The sequence below is a fragment of the Trematomus bernacchii genome, unplaced genomic scaffold (genome assembly GCF_902827165.1).
Source record: "Trematomus bernacchii unplaced genomic scaffold, fTreBer1.1, whole genome shotgun sequence".
NCBI lineage: Eukaryota > Metazoa > Chordata > Actinopteri > Perciformes > Nototheniidae > Trematomus > Trematomus bernacchii.
Genome location: NW_022987689.1, coordinates 12,582,662 through 12,599,107, shown reverse-complemented (window position 1 = coordinate 12,599,107; position 16,446 = coordinate 12,582,662). Strand labels below are relative to the sequence as shown.

The window sequence follows — 16,446 nt, the reverse complement described above, 5'->3', positions numbered from 1 at the left end:
ATATCAAAAGTATGGTATATAGCTACTTGCCATTCAGCCAAGAGGGACAGGGATGCAGCATCACTGCCTAGTCAAAAGTGCAGGGGTGTGGCTAAAAACCAGGCTCAGCCATTGGACTAAAACCCCTTGTGTTTCGGTAGTGACATGAAAACTGGGGACATGATTTTTTGAATATAGTTTTTTTATTAAAAAATGATACCCACAATAAATCTAAATATTCCGACTTCTGTTTGAATGTAATCATAAAGATCTTCTAAATACACCATTGAACAACATTTAAGAGTGTTTATTTAAGTGTTATTTACAGAAATTGAAATTTAGATGTCAGGGTTGGGGACAGCTTCCCAATAGAAAGTACCCTATAAATGATGTTTTTGTATATATTAAGCTTATCACTATCTAATTTAATGCCTTATGTTTAAATAGACCATAACATATTCTTAGTAAATATCTATGTCTGAATACTTAATTGTTTTGTTAAATAGTTTTTCTTGTTGTGGGACCGCACTTTGTACTAATTCGGTAGAATGCCCCATTATTCAATTTAATATGAAGGAAACTACATCTCAGTTAGAGTGGAATTAAAAAAGTCTTTAAGTCCATAATTTAACTTGCCTTGAACCCTGGAAACCCTGATTTAGGATTGCATATCCTTATCTGTAAATGTAAATACAGTTGGGGGGGTGGTCAACAACAGGACATTTTACATCAAAAGAACTGTATTTGACAAGCTTGCACATAGCCACTGTGCAAAAACAGCTGGTAAGTTGTGACCTGCTGCTGTCTTATCAGTCTTTAAACAGGAGGGTATTGCTTTATGACTCACACAATTCACATGAGAGCTAACAACATGCAGTGGAGCTGCAAATTCAGCAAACATCTACCTGATTTTACAAGAAACATAAAACAAACCCTTGTTACATAATAGGGTTTTTGTTTTTTCTACTGTACATGTGACTTCTCAATCCTTTGGTGAGCCGTTTCCTATATGGTTTCATCTGAATATTTTAAAAGGCCTTGGGGTAACTGTATCATATTTCAACAACAAAGATAAGAAAAAAATCCAAATAAACAGAACTTCGTGTGGCTCAAGTTTTTTCTTTTCAATTGAGCTGTGACAGAAGCGGCATTACCGTAACAATACAATACTGCCGCTTTGAGCTTAAAGGACTAGTTCAGATTTGTTGAAGTAGGTTTGTATGAGTTACTTATCCATACTCATCGTATATAAACTACAGATAATCAGCTACAGAATCAGCATGGAAGCAAAGTTGTGCTGTAGACAGGGGCATCAGAACAAATTATTTCTGCCATATTAAAGAAATAACTATACCTAAACAAGTGTAAATGTATGCTGTATTTAGAATACTTTCTACACTTTACTTTGCTGTCCAGCAGCCCTTTCCATCGGGGAACTGAAGCTGTTTTTTATCCTCTCTCCGAAGTCACCAGAATCCATTGATAAATATTGTAATTTCACTGCAGAACATGGACGTTTCTGGTTACAGCTGCCTCGATACGATAGCTTGCTTGTGATGTTGTGCGTCTTTGGTGAATCTAAACAAACCGGTGAAAAAATACTCCCTATTTCTTGGAGCTCCTCAGAGAAGTAATTCCTGTCACATTCTCACTTGTGTGGCATGTAAAAGGAAACAATTCTGAAGAGGTTACAACCAAAGCAAAACATATTTTAGAAAAGCATTACAACTATTTTGAGTCTCCTTTAAGTCTTCTTCAGACCAAAGTGTAACCAGTCTTTTGTTAATATCCTTTACAGCATTACATAATACTCATTTTGAAACCGTTTCACCAAAGTCACGATGACGACATATTATGTCAGCATATTGTGAACTTTGGTAAATGTTTAACAACACTTTCTGTAAGAGATAAGAAATGTTTGAGAGTAACACACTGCAACCGCATTGTGCTTTTATTAGACGCTGTGCTGGAAATAGCAGATTATACCAAGTAAAGACATATTTGGTTAAACAGTCACAAAGGAAGGATGATACAGCACATTTATGGATATTTCATTTAGTAGAAAGAGATGGGCCATCTCTTTCTACTAAATGAAATATCCATAAATGTGCTGTATCATCCTTCCTGAAATGTACTTTACAGGGTTTAAACATTAATGGGCATTGTTCAAAGGTCATCCTGCAGCAACATTTGTGCAAAAAGGGCAAAACATCTCCCTGAACATGGCGGACTTTGGAGAGATTCTCCGCACCATTGGAGAGTTTGGATTATTTCAGAAGATCACTCTTTTTGCTCTTTGCTTCCCAAATCTTATCCTGCCTTTTCACTTTGCCAGTGTATTTTTTATTCAGTCAGATCCAGATAGACACTGTAACACAGACTGGATCCTTCGGGCAGACTCTAACCTGACCACAGATGAGCAGCTGAACCTGACTCTGCCCCGAGAGGATGACGGGACCTTTAGCAAGTGTCAGATGTTTGTCCCTGTGAACTGGTCTATTGGTGCCATCAGGGAGTACGGACTCAATGAGACCACAGGGTGCCAGAATGGATGGGTGTACTCCAACACGCTGTACGAGGCCACCATAGTCACTGATGTAAATCATTGGTCTGGTTCATAGTCATTCATAATAAAAATAATCTTAATAAAACTGTCCTTTCTTAATTATTGTTTTATTTGTCCACAGTTTAATCTAGTTTGTGACCAGAGTAATTTGTTGGAATTAGCTCAAGCAGGGTTGATGGCTGGCATTCTTTTTGGTTGTCTCTTATTTGGACCTTTTGCTGAATCGTAAGTGTACTTGAAATTGCACAGAATACGTCTTCTTAACGCTGTACTGTATGGTCTTTTTCGATGAACCCTATCATATAAAGAATGACATGGTTATATGACATATGCTGACCAGAGAGGTATCTCTTCCAGGTTTGGTCGTAAACGAGCCGCTCAGATCCCAGTCGTTGTGATGCTCATATTTACTGTCACGACTGGATTATGTCCAAACTTCTTTTTGTATATGGCATCCCAGTTCATATTGGGACTTGGCTATGGCGGTTATCGACTGAATGGCGTCATATTGGGTAAAGTATACTACATCATATTACATTTTAAAAGATTATTCTTTTGGGTTATCTTTGTCAAGCCATGTAACCTCTGTTTTTTTTTTGTGACCAACTTTGTATTGTTTTCTACCCTCACAGAGGGACATATATATATATACAGATACAAATTATGTAAACAATAATACAAAAGGAAAGAGAAAGAAAACCAAGAGAAAGGATAGGGAGTCCCTTACCCACGCCAACCACAAGCTGTTGCTTTCATCCCATTGGCTACAGTAAAAGATAATTTTTTCTTTTTTTTTTAACTCTTCAATTTTCCCTTTAATTTCTCGGCACACATTCATTTATTTATCTTTTTCCAAATAGCAATTTATTTTCCTGAACACAGTGGGAGATGTCTGGCTAGCTAGCTAAACTGCTAACACTCGTAGCCAAACACACTGGACAAAAGCTAATGTTCATCATAAAATCACAACAGTCAGTACAGTTAATGTTAATCATATAATGTACTACATACTGCTGTAGAATCTCTGTGTAAACACTTGTAACAGTAGCTAAAACATTTAGGTAACAAACTAGCTGATGCTAACAGTTAACTAGCTACTCACAAAGACCTTTCTCTTCATAAAATTATTTTTATTCCATCACTGTACAAAAATGAAACTTACAGCACAATAACTTTACATCAGTGTGTGTGTGTGTGTGTGTGTGTGTGTGTGTGTGTGTGTGTGTGTGTGTGTGTGTGTGTGTGTGTGTGTGTGTGTGTGTGTGTGTGTGTGTGTGTGTGTGTGTGTGTGTGTGTGTGTGTGTGTGTGTGTGTGGGTGTGGTCAAAAACAGTTTAGCCTTCCAGCAAAAGCCAACATTGGTTCCTACTTATATCCGTAGCGCTAATTGGCTCCTACATACAGTATACATTAAGGCTTGATTTATTAGCTTTTATTCGCTTTATTAGCTATTACCTCAATTTAATTAAATATTTTTCACGTTTAGATGAGTTCTTCACATATATAATATTGCCATTCCTGGGCTATTTTATTCACGTGTTCACTATCAAACCTGTCTTTTAACTTTTTTGTATATTTTGTCCTTTTAAGGTCTCTATTGTTCTTGGCACATACGTATATGGATGTTGGCGTAATAAATTCAAGGTTTACTCTAATGTATTTCCCGTTTCTAGCCACTGAGTGGATCGGGGTGTCCAAAAGATCCTGGGGAGCATGTATTACTCAGCTATTTGGAGCAGTTGGACAGTGCCTCCTGGCTGGTATGATCTACTTCATCAGAGACTGGAGACTGGCTCAGCTAATTACAGCAGCTCCACTGGCAGTTGTTGCTATTTACATATGGTGTGTGTGTATTGACTCTTTTTATATTACAATCAGACGTTTCCCTGAAATTACAGATTATTAAAGAATGCCTATTTTCTTGTTTCTGACAGGTTTATACCAGAGTCAGCCAGGTGGTTGTTGGACAGAGGCAGGACAGAGGAGGCTAAACAGCTGATTACCAAAGTGGCAGCCATTAACAAATGCACTGTTCCAGAGTCTCTTCTGGAAAAGGTCCCTTAATAAGAAAAAAAAGTTTTTATTTTTTTACCATTGTATCAAGACTTAACGTAAATGCAATATTACCGTCATACTGGTAATAAAAAAAACGCATGGTGTTTATTTATTAAGTAATTACTATAACAGAAAGACATTTCTACAATGTCTGATCTCCGGCAAAGACATCTAAATGTAACTCTTAACTCCTAACTTTTGCAAATCTAACGCTTATGATCTGCTAACCTAAGCAAATGTTAGCATGATATTGTTTCCATCCCCTGTGCATTACAGATTGTTGAGAAAAAAACTGTGAGAAAGGGAGGCATAATTATTCTCATGCAATCATCTGTGCTTAGGAAGTATTTCTTAACCATAATATTGGCATGGTAAGTTTCATTTTACAATACACATAACAACTCTTTTAAGCCTATAAATGCAAAAGAGACTGATAAAAAACATATTTGAGATTTTTACTTTAGGTGATAATGAATTTAACAACTTATTTTTCAACATGCTAAATACTTATTTTTTTTTAATCATCAGGTTCTCCTTGAATGTTACATACTACTCCCTTTCATTCAATGTTGGAAATCTTGGCTTGGACATCTTCCTGACGCAGCTTATATTTGGTCTGACTGAACTCCCAGCTCATATCCTTTGCATATGGCTGTTAGAAGCACTGGGGAGAAAAGTGTCACTGATGTCAACTCTTCTGATCGGGGGATTCTTATGCTTCTTAATCCTAGCTGTTCCTCAAGGTAAAGCACTTTGGGTGTTGTCTCTATGATGTTTAGTTTAACTAGCGGCCAGTAGCAAAGGATAGCAATGGTGGTTAGTTAGTGACTGCACCATAACATTACCTCTAAATGGTTTCTGTATCCTTTTGGGATAAAGTCATTTGAAAGGCTGTGTCCATGTGTAAAATGTAGGTTGTAACAGTGTCAGTACAGTGTAATATGGTTGTAATATTGGTGTACTAACAGTGTTACATGGGTGTAGCATGGGTATAATATAGGTTTAATACAGGTGTATTAAGAGTGTTTTAATCTATAATATTGGTGTAATAACCGTGTAATATTTGTGTTACATGGGTGTAATATGGGGTAACATTGGTGTAATACCGATGTAATTATGATGTGATATTGCTGTAACATGGATTTAATAACAATATGTGTGTAATATTAATGTCAAATACGGGTCTGATAGGTGTGACATGGGTGTAATAATGGTGTAACAGCGGTGTAATAGGGTTGTTCTAATGTGTAATATGGGTGCAAAAAGTGTTATATGGGTGTAATGTAAAAATACCACCAATTAATTTCCCAACATATTTATGTGTGAATGCTCATTTAAGGGTTACGTTCAGATATTCATGGTGTATTTAAGGGATGTTAGTGTTACCATAACTTTTTCCAGATTTCTCGATAACATTGGAAGCCTCATTCTAAAATCAAACACCCATCTCGTAACATTGTAGTTGTTTAATTATCTGACACTGTGTTTTTATCTTCAAAGATAATGCTGTTGCTATGACCACGTTAGCAACTTCAGGACGTTTTTTCATTAACTGGGCAGGATCCATATGCAATGTGTATGTTCAGGAGCTGTTCCCAACATCTTTTCGGTAAGCCTCCCATCTCACTGTAGTAATTGGTATATTCGCCAGTGTTCACAAGAATAACACCAAAGACGGTTTAGCAAACGGAGTACATTTTCTTATGGGTTTCCCCCCTGCCTAGCGTCTTTAAGAGAACAGTGGTAGGTCTGAGTTAATTGACTCCAATGGGAGAAGGGAACATGAGGCAGACAATGAACAAATCTTTTGCCCTGTTGTGACAAAAGTAAATATTCAAAAAATTCCGAACATTTAACACAAAAGTTGCATTTTTAGACACATCTTTAGAAAACCTGTGTTCTAGACCATTTTGTCAACTCTCTGGCAACTAAGAGCATTACAGTTAGTTCAACGGCTCAAACTGTCTTGAAAAATAGTTCTAAGGCTGTGAAATTCTATTAAAACTGTGTTTCAGACAAACAGCCTCTGGTTTGGGCTCCATTGCCAGCAGGGTTGGTGGCCTGCTGGCTCCACTGCTCAACATGTTGGCTGTGTACCACTGGTCCATACCCACCGTAGTCTTCAGCAGCCTGACACTGGTCAGTGGAGCCCTGGGCTTCCTTCTTCCTGAGACCAGGAGGAAAGAGCTTCCTGATTCAACCGATGAGGCTGAGGGCAACACGTAAGCATCCGACAGTGTCTCCTTGTTACACCCTGCACAATTAATACATCTGGCTTTATTTTTGTTCAGAATGAATAACAGCATTTCATTAGCATCTCCAAATGAGATCATATTTTTTTTTTTATGTTGACCAATATTAGCTATTTTCACGCATCTCCAAAGTACTGCATGTCAGGCAATATGGAGACACGAACAACATACCCTCTAATATTTGTAATTAATTGATATTCGTATTTGTCATACAGGATTAATTTTGTTCCAGAAAAAGGGAACATGTAACTAATATACTCTTCTGTTTATTCCCTTTTCCCAATAGAAATAAGACCACGCTGAAGAGCCAAAGTGAAACAAAGAAGTTTGCACAAACCATATCTACCAAACTGTAGACTGAATACTTCTGTTACTCTTGCTCCATGTTTCTCTGCTAGCAGCAGAGACGGGTGGTTAAAAGTTTGCTTTGTCATACAACTACTGGTCTCATTAGCCTGAAGTTTGCTTTAGATATTCATGTTTTGTCAGCGCACCTAAAGATGTTTTACACAGGGCTCTGCAATATATGAATATTATATCTTTATTGTGATATGAGACCTACGTTTTGTTAATCGTAATATCCAAATCTAACTTCTCTATGTCTGCATTACATTTAAGTGATACATGTAATTTTTCTACCAGACTTATAGCTGTTCCATTATTTGCCTTTACCAATTTAATCATTATATCCACATTACTGATGATTATTAATCAGAAACCTCATTGGGAAATGCATCAACGGTAAACCCTATAATGTGTAACCTATATTAATATATTATTGTCATTTTTCCCTATTTCAGAGCCACCATATCCCCTTGTACACAAGACATTGTAATGGTTGAGTACTTTTATGCTTTCCATTAGTTTTCTTATTCTGCCACCCTCAGGTTAAATGTTGGCACACAATATATTTCAAAGTCTATGAGCTGATATCTCTGGAAGTTAGTGACAGCATACATGATCACAGGGTTACAAACCCTTTTAATTTAAATGAAACTATGGCTTAATCTCTTGTGCCACCCTCAGGACAATCTTTGTATTTCAGTCAGTTGTTCAGTTTTTACCTTGATCTAATACAGTAGCATGTTACTTAAATTATAAACGGTTTTCTGCGATCTACTGTACACTGTAAAAACTGTTGCTTTGGTAAAACTTAAAAAATATGTGTCAAGCGATTCCAAGCAATTTTAAGAGTTGGGTAAACTCACTAATGTGATTTTTTCTGCATATGAAAAGATGAGATGAGCCTACAATTAAAAGCCCAGATATTAAGTGTAACCAATGCAAATAACAATCTGCTAAGAACCACACGAGAATAAAGTAAATTATAAAACACAATTGAGTTGCCGGAACCTATATACGACAAACTCTTCCTGATTTCAATCCAACCCTTTAAATATTTGATAGCATTGAAACATTGCAGATTAAACAAATAAATTAAAAAAGGGAACGTTATGGACATGTTAATACATTTTATTAAAATGTGATTATTTCAAAACAGTTGTCACAAGTTTGTTTAAAAGCACAACACATTAACATACATGGAGACACATGGTTATTACTTGATGGTTATAACTGCATCTGGCTATTGGGCAACGTATCACTTCATGCTGTGCATCACGAGCCTGGTGCACTTCGACCTCTGCTGTTCCCTGTAAATACAAACAAAACACTAAATTGAGTACAAATCAGGACACACCATGTGTTTTCCTCAAAACAAAAATCAAATCTGTCTTGAAAACATAACGAGCCAGTTTACATTAGCTGTTAACAGACGGTAACAGAGGTGCTATTCACATGCATTACAAGGGGTTTAAGCCATCAAAAAAAGGCTGGTTTGCAAGAAAATGAACCAAATAGTCATGATATTTATATAGTTCATAAAATGTCCAACTACTTCTTTTTAACCCCACCTCATGCTCAGAGATGTATATAAAGTGGCACATGGGTCCTAGAATAAAAAGAACAGACGATTATTTCAACTTTTATCTTGATAAGTGAGAGCGCAGGCCAGTCTACATGAATGCAGGGCAGGGCACGTTTCTGTCCAAAGGTTCCATGATGGAGTCGATAATGTTTTAAAATATCACTTTGAGTGGTGACATGCTGCATAGTTTACATCTCCATCCCATCTGTGATTCAAAAAATAGAAATGGGTACGTTTACCTGAAGCTCATTATATTAGTATGTAAACATAACACGTCTTGAATTAACCTCTGAAACAACAACTCTGACACACTCAAGGGCTTACCTAATGTGAACCTGAAGTCCATAGCAGGAGGCAAAATGTCTTCAAGAGGAGGTGTGACTGTTTTCTGGTGAGGCAAATTAAAGAACAAAATAGTTACATGATGACAATGTAACAATCATTTCAGTAGAATTCATTAAAACATATTTAATTCAATTAATGGAATCAAACATTAAAACACAAGTATCATTTAAAACGGTATTGTATTTATATACATTTATAAGGATGGCATTGTTAGATACCAGTACAATTCCATGATTCTCTACACAGCAGATCCTAATTACTTCAATATACACTCCTTTATCTCGTTTGCATACTGTCTAATATCTACTTTATGTTGTAGTAAAACATCTCCTTAATAAAACTGTAATTATTGATATTTCTCGCTAAAGACTGCATTTTACTGTACTACATTGAACACATCTTGCTGACGTTATACATCCCTCCTCGCCCAATACACACTTTTACTGAATTGCGCCTGAATGCACCTTAACTGAAATCACCTCCGTCACTTTCTACTGAGAGCTAACGTTAACTCTCCTGCAGATTCCAACATGGATAGCGTTGCAAAAGCATGAAAAATATAGTTTGCACTTAATTTTGTATAATAACAACTCGATGCTGTAACTGCAGACTATGAGTTTAAATTGGGTACACTAAGATTGTTGAAAGATAATTCATTGCTCACAGTAAAACAAACGGCGAAATACATATAGAGGAATTAATATCAAATAGGCGCATTAGTAACTTACTCTTACATAACCGCTGGGTTATAAAGTAGTAGGGAATAGTTTTAACGGAGGTATTTTACCGCACAACATGCACGGCAGGAGAGCCTCTGAGCCCCGCGGCCGCATCACGGTGCCCGGCCAACGCCATAGAGCGGCATAGGGGAACAGTTTGCGGAGTTGATTCTTAATACATACTCTTAACTTAACCACTTTTAACAGAATTGCGTCGGTAAGCACTTGATGCAAACTTTGCCCAACAACTTTGCGTGAAGAAATAGACTACATGAGCACGACAGGGCTGAGTCTAACTTTAACAGCAGTAATGGCGCTGGCATGCATTAAAATGTCGATGTTTCCTTCAAAACAGTGAATACAAGAAAAGTAAATAACACTTTCTAGTTAAAAAGCAGTAATTAATAACTCAGGTGGCATGCTTACTTGTTTTACGATGGTTTGAGGAGGATCCAACGCAAACACGTGTCCAACTGCTGAAGAACCGCTGCAAAGAGGAACAGGAAGTCTCACACCGCGGTATTCTCGTTTGAGGGCGTGGCATGACCGTGGCGTTGAAAAAAGCATTTTTATTACGTTTTCCAAAACGTCTTTTTAAAGAAAGTTCAGAAAATGTGATATTAATTTACAAATTAATGAGTTCTTAAAACATGTTCTCATTGTTGCTTACGTGTTACTTATTTAACCTGTTCCACTCTGAGCCTGTTTTTCAGGTCTCAGGCTCGAAAATGACATTCCCAGAACAAATGACCATATCTTCCCTTCTAAAAGGGTTAAATTAATAATCTTTTCTCAAAGTAATGATAAACCTGTGAGTTGGATGTAGAAGTGTCAGAATCAATATAAATGTTTTTTATTTTAAAGAAAATTCAGATTTTACATAGTAAAAAACTGTAAATTATAGTGTCCGTCCAAAAATTATTTTTTACAGATAGTGAAAACTACCCTTGGATGATGGGTTAGTAGACTAAAAGCTTTAGGAATCCAAAGTACAACATATAATAAGTACCCTGTATCAAGATTGATGCAAAACAAGTGAAATTTGACCTTTTTAGAGAGATTTAGCCAAAAACTGGGCCATCTGGGGTCATTTGGGTGGATTTGACCTATCTCTGGCCCCCCTTGCTTGATCTGGTTGGTTGACATACCCTTGTGACCGTTAGAGCCAATAGAATCGAAGGAGGATACTCACATAGACACACACTGTAAAGAAAAAATGTTGCCGCTTCGCGTGTGGAAAGCGAAACTAAACTGGAGGAATGTCTCCTTCTGGAGTTTGGAAACTAAAACGCAGTTGTATTGCTTATGGATTATCAGAAATAATTTCAAAGAAGGCACAGACACATAGGATGAACCTATGGATTAACTGCAGCATCGTTTTTTTATCGTTTTAATGCCATTGAAGACCACTTTTGACCAAGGTGAGCCATATTTACATGTTTAGCTTCTTGGCTCCACATGTGATGATGTACGCTTTCGTTGATAGCGTCGCGAATGTTTATCACTGAGTGTTGAGGTGGGCACCGTTAGATTCAGTGTCTCCAGGACACCAAAAAATAGTGTTTGGTTGTGCATCTAGGATAAGTAATAAGGGAGTTCTGAGTGAGTTTATGTGCCTTTGTCGGTCCCGTTTTTTCGATCGAGGCTAATTCAGAGGCTGAGTGCTAGCATTGTGGGTTTTTTTTTGAAAAAAAAAATTAAAAAGATCAGTTAGCTGAGTTTCTTCCCGTTACATGGATATAACACATTCATAGTTTTATTCAATATTAAGATTCCTTAGACGTTGTTTCCTGCAAATGACGCGTTTATCCGCCCGGTACCGGGGGGAAGGCGTGAAACAGGTTAAACGCACATTGAAAAAAAACTAATTTAGGGCAAGTAAATTACATAAAAAAATTGAGTTTTGTTGACTTCACCATCGGAACTGTTTTTACAGTGTACTTTCTATTTAAACTCCGCACAATGGGGGATCGGGCTTTCTGTGCAGCTGCTCCTCACCTGTGAAATTCCCTCCCAGACCACCTGAGGACTCCACAGACCACTGACGCCTTCAAGAAAGGCCTAAAAACCTTTCTTTAAAAAAAAGCCTTTGATTAAACTTGTGTTTCTTTTGTTTGTTTTTATTATGCCTCCTGTAGCACCTTGGGATTGCTTTTAGCAATGAAAGGTGCTTTACAAATAAAATGTATTATTATTATTATTTAAACCTGATTGCCAAACATTTCAATAAAAAACTCTTCACAGTGGCGGTCTAAGGATTTTTCGGAATGAAAGACACATTGTGGGAAGTTTTGTCATTTAACATTTGACAAGTTTGTCAAATGTATATTCCTTTTGGGAGAGACAAACCAAATACCATTCCCTTCTGTTGTATTGGGGTTATGTCTGAAGTGTAAGCAGTGGTAATCTGAAACATCTACAAAAAGAAAGGAACTGTATAGGATGAAAGGTAAATGTGTGTTTTTGTCAAAACAAACAGCTGCTAAGAGTGAAAACAGAAATAATATTATAATTATTATTATTATATTATTAGCAGTAATAACAATTTTATTTTGCGATTTTCTTTTTCCATTATTCTTATTTTATTTATTTGTATTGGATGAACTTCATTAGTTTAGATTCTCTGGGTTAAAGGGTTAAACCAAGGTTAAATCCTGAGCATGTTAAAAACAAAGTTTGAATATAACTTTAACTACAGTATATTCAAACAAAACTGTCAGCATTTAAAGTAGTATATGAAGGAAAAAGAGTCAGATTTAGGTATGTTCTGATCTCTGCAGAGGATACAAATACTGTAATGTACCGCATAAGGGGTTGTATAATGTTTAGCCCACCCTAAAAACTCACTGTTTATATCCTTTTTCAAATCCTTTTGCTGTCTGCACCGTCATGATCTTAGTGTTTGTGTTTAATGTTTCCTGTTTTATTTTTGAAATGTGTTTCTCTTGGTGTTTTTCTCAGGGTTTACTTCCTGTCTTTTTGTTTTCCCGCCTGTGTGATTGTATGATGGTTTTCACCTTCTGCCTTTGAGTTTATTCCTGCCTTCTCCAGCTGTGTGTTGTCTTTCTATTTAGTCTGGTGTCTTTATAGTCCTATCTCTCCTTGTGATCTTTGTTGATTTGTCGTCTTTGTCCCTGTCCGGTCTTGATTTGTGGTGTATTTCGTCCCTGCCTGATAGTGTTCCTGGACCAAAACATCGTTTTTATCAGTGTAGCATACCTGCCAACCCTACCGATTTGGGCGGTAGTCTACCGCTTTTGACATGTTTCTACCGCCTACCGACTTAGCTGACTCTCCCTACCGATTTTCAATCTTCCCAAACTATAACAAATAAAAATGACACTACATAGACACTGGACTCGACTTTTGGCGGACACCGTTTGCAGCGTGTCTGTGATCCCATCATACAAACAGTCCTCTGTGTTTCAGTCGATCGCGAGATGTGTCTAAAAATAGAACGACAATATTCTGTTTTATCGTTAATGTCCTATAACATAATCTTCCTGTGCCAGAATAATGCACTTGAAGCTTTGTGATTTATCGGGGCGTGGCTGGTAGGCAGTGGGCACTAGTTTGCTGTGCAGTCCGCACACACAAGACCACAATTATGGCAGAAGCAAAAGAGCCCAAAATATATAATTTTCACTCCGAGTGGGGAGGATGATTATTTTTGTATCTATTCCAATTCAAAGTCCATCTGTCTCATCTGCAATGCGAGCGTGGCTTTATCGAAGAAGGGTAATTTAGGAGCGGCATTTCAAAACAGTGCACAAACGCTACGAGACGGAATTCCCTCCTAATTCTGCCCTACGCTCCCAAAAGGTGAGGGATCTGAAAGGACAGCTAAATGCACAGCAGTCCATTTTCACCAGGCCCAACAACAAGAGCAAGGCTGCTACCATAGCATCTTATCGTGTCAGTCACGTTCTTGCAAAACACTTGAAGTCTTTCAAAGACGGCGAAGTTGTGAAAGAAGCATTCCTAGAGGCTGCCGACGCGCTTTTTGGGGACAGTAAAAATAACAGTAGCATTTCAACAGGTTTTTGATATAATAAAAACTCAAGTTAGATACCGTTATTAATCAGCTGTAAGTTTTAGTTTGTTTGAACTTATTCATTATAATTATTGTACAAAATGGTATAAGAATGCAAACTTTAAGATCTGTTCTGTTTAAATTGATTATAGTCTATTATCAATTCAGGTTAAGAAACTAGTGTTGCTTGCATCCCATTTTAAAGGCATTTCTTTTTATACTCTACTAAAATGCAAAAAAAAGAAAAGGGTTTGATTCTATTCATTTTGTCTTTTTTATTGCACTCTGGCAGCAGATTCCTGTGTAGCTTCAGATCTGAGTTGTCTTATTAGTAAAACTAATTTATACTTTTGTAGCAACACTATTTTTATATAATGACAAAGAAAGGGTTCAGTCTTTTCTTTTTTTCCTGTGTCATATGTGGCAGCACTGTTCAATGCTTCTTGAAAACATTACCCACTGTAGTTTGTGACGTGTGAATAAACTCCCAACTCTGTATCAACAACACTGTTGTGTAACTTCAGTTACATACTTGTATGTGTGTAGATTAGAAAGAGGTAAGATAAAGGATCTGCAGTATTTTATGAAGTATTAATCGTACAAAGTCAGTTTTATACAAGTAGAAGTGTGTATTTACCTGGTAGTCGGCTGTCAGTAATGGCTGCGCCTCTCTATTTGGACTCTAGATCTCGGCAGACTGGCCACTTTAAAAGTAGCTCTCGGTTCAAAAAAGGTTGGGCACCCCTGATCTACACTGTCAAGGTTCAAGGTTCTTTATTGTCAAACTAACATAGCTACAGAGTAATTATGTCGTTGAAAATCTTATGTCACAGGCTTCTCCAACAATGCAACTGAAAGAGGACCAGAAACACATTAAAAATATAATAAAATGTGGAGACTTTGGGATATTTATCTCCCATTCTTTTACTTTTCGGGCATTTTACAGACCAAACATGTCGTTGATGTCACTGTTTACCAAACTACCACTTTTTCTGAAAAATGCATAAAATGATGCAATATATGTTAAATACATGGTTTTACATGTAATTACTGGGGTTCCATTTCTTCTGATTACCTAATTTGGGCGTGCACATTTGCCGCTAGTAGCTAGTAGCTAGCACGTTAGTTAGCATTACAGCCTTGTCATTTGTATTAGCCTTAACATGAAGTAACATTAAGTAACCCAAAATGTTAAACAATAAGAGTAGTAGTCATATTTCGTGAACCCTTTGAAGAGTACTGTCACACCGGTGTGATCATTCTATAATACACAATTTAAGCCCGGGGAGAAATGCTAACGCTAACGCTAGCGATCTTCTCTACTTCATGCTATCTGCACAAATGGTTGACATTAAACATTACAAAGACCAGGCAGTTCAGAGAGAATCAAAGGAAGGCAGGCAGGCAGCTTTGCATGACTTTCTTCAGGATGTGTTTCATTGTGGTGATAGTGAGGGTAGTCAATCGTTTTGTTGACAAGACAGTAGTGACGGCCATCTTGGTGACGTGTGTTGTTCTGTGAGACCAGAGATGTAGTTCGTTGAGCGTTTCACACAAACAAATGTGTTACTTCACAGTTTTACGACACTTTTTTTTTTTTTTGACTTGCAAAATTATCTTTTAAATTGACAAACATCATATATGTAATTCGTGGCACAATTCAAACGGTATCGAAAGATAATCTTTCTCTCTCCATTGACTTCAGTACATAATTTTTCCGAAATAAGGTCCCATGGAGGTCCACCGGAAGGGGAGGGACTTCGCCACTCTATTACTCTGCTTGCCTCGACGGGGAGGGATTGCTCAATGCAATCCCTCCCCGCAAGCGTTTGCAGCGGGAGCAAACGCTTGCCTCGGGGAGGGAGAAAAAAAGCCACAGCGGAGAATAAACAGAAGGGTAACCATGGTAACTATGGGCGGGAAGTCTTCTTCGCTGCTTTTGTGGCAGACTACAGCGCCACTTACAGGCCTGGCATATGTACTACAGCGTCTCCAGCGCTTTCGAGCGGCAATGGCCGGCCGCGGCCCAACCCCACATTCCCCTTATAGGTGGAGAGTTGGCCCAATAGCCGTAGCGCCACCGTCCTGACGTCAGGACAGTGTTCAAATCTGGATCAGTTTTTATCAGATCCGTTGCAGCCCCTTTTTTAGAGATTTGGGTATGGAGGAAAATAGAGAGGGTTGTGTTTTCTGACACTTGGTGAGTTCCCTGGAACACCGGGGACACATATTCATGTACAGTATAAAACATATTTATGTATAAAAGACGTACAAAAGTGCATTTTGCATGATAGGTCCCCTTTAATGTAAAAAATGTACCATCCATGGCTCCAAAAAGGTAAAAAACAAACAAACACTGGGCTAACTAATTGTAAACTAAGAGTCAGTCTCTGTCAAATTAATAGCAGTTTGTGAGTGAATCCAACATTTGGATCGTGGTAAATCTTTTGATCCTGAATCTGGAAGGTGGTTGCTGGAACAGGGAAGAACTGAAGAAGCTAATGAATTGATACTAATGATAGCACTCAATAAAAAGAACAACCTAGATAACCTGCTGGACGAGGTTTATCA

At 37.5% G+C, this 16,446-nt stretch overlaps 1 protein-coding gene across 1 annotated transcript; it reads left to right on the top strand.

Moving 5' to 3' along the window:
* Window positions 1-2,197: 2,197 nt before the first annotated feature.
* On the top strand, window positions 2,198-8,159 carry LOC117488319 (solute carrier family 22 member 13-like). The gene is made up of 10 exons (XM_034137147.1): window positions 2,198-2,576; window positions 2,667-2,770; window positions 2,903-3,057; window positions 4,218-4,386; window positions 4,479-4,599; window positions 4,876-4,970; window positions 5,128-5,342; window positions 6,100-6,208; window positions 6,615-6,821; window positions 7,138-8,159. The coding sequence occupies exons 1-10, from the start codon at window positions 2,202-2,204 to the stop codon at window positions 7,205-7,207; spliced, it is 1,620 nt and encodes a 539-aa protein (XP_033993038.1). The 5' UTR covers window positions 2,198-2,201; the 3' UTR covers window positions 7,208-8,159.
* The last annotated feature ends 8,287 nt before the right edge of the window (window positions 8,160-16,446 follow it).

Bases quoted from the DNA above. Each gene is read 5' to 3' on its own strand.
- LOC117488319 (XM_034137147.1), top strand. From the start codon at position 2,202: ATGGCGGACTTTGGAGAGATTCTCCGCACCATTGGAGAGTTTGGATTA. The intron at 5,343-6,099 runs GTAAAGCACTTT...TTATCTTCAAAG, and splicing joins AATCCTAGCTGTTCCTCAAG to ATAATGCTGTTGCTATGACC. The intron at 6,822-7,137 runs GTAAGCATCCGA...TTTTCCCAATAG, and splicing joins GATGAGGCTGAGGGCAACAC to AAATAAGACCACGCTGAAGA.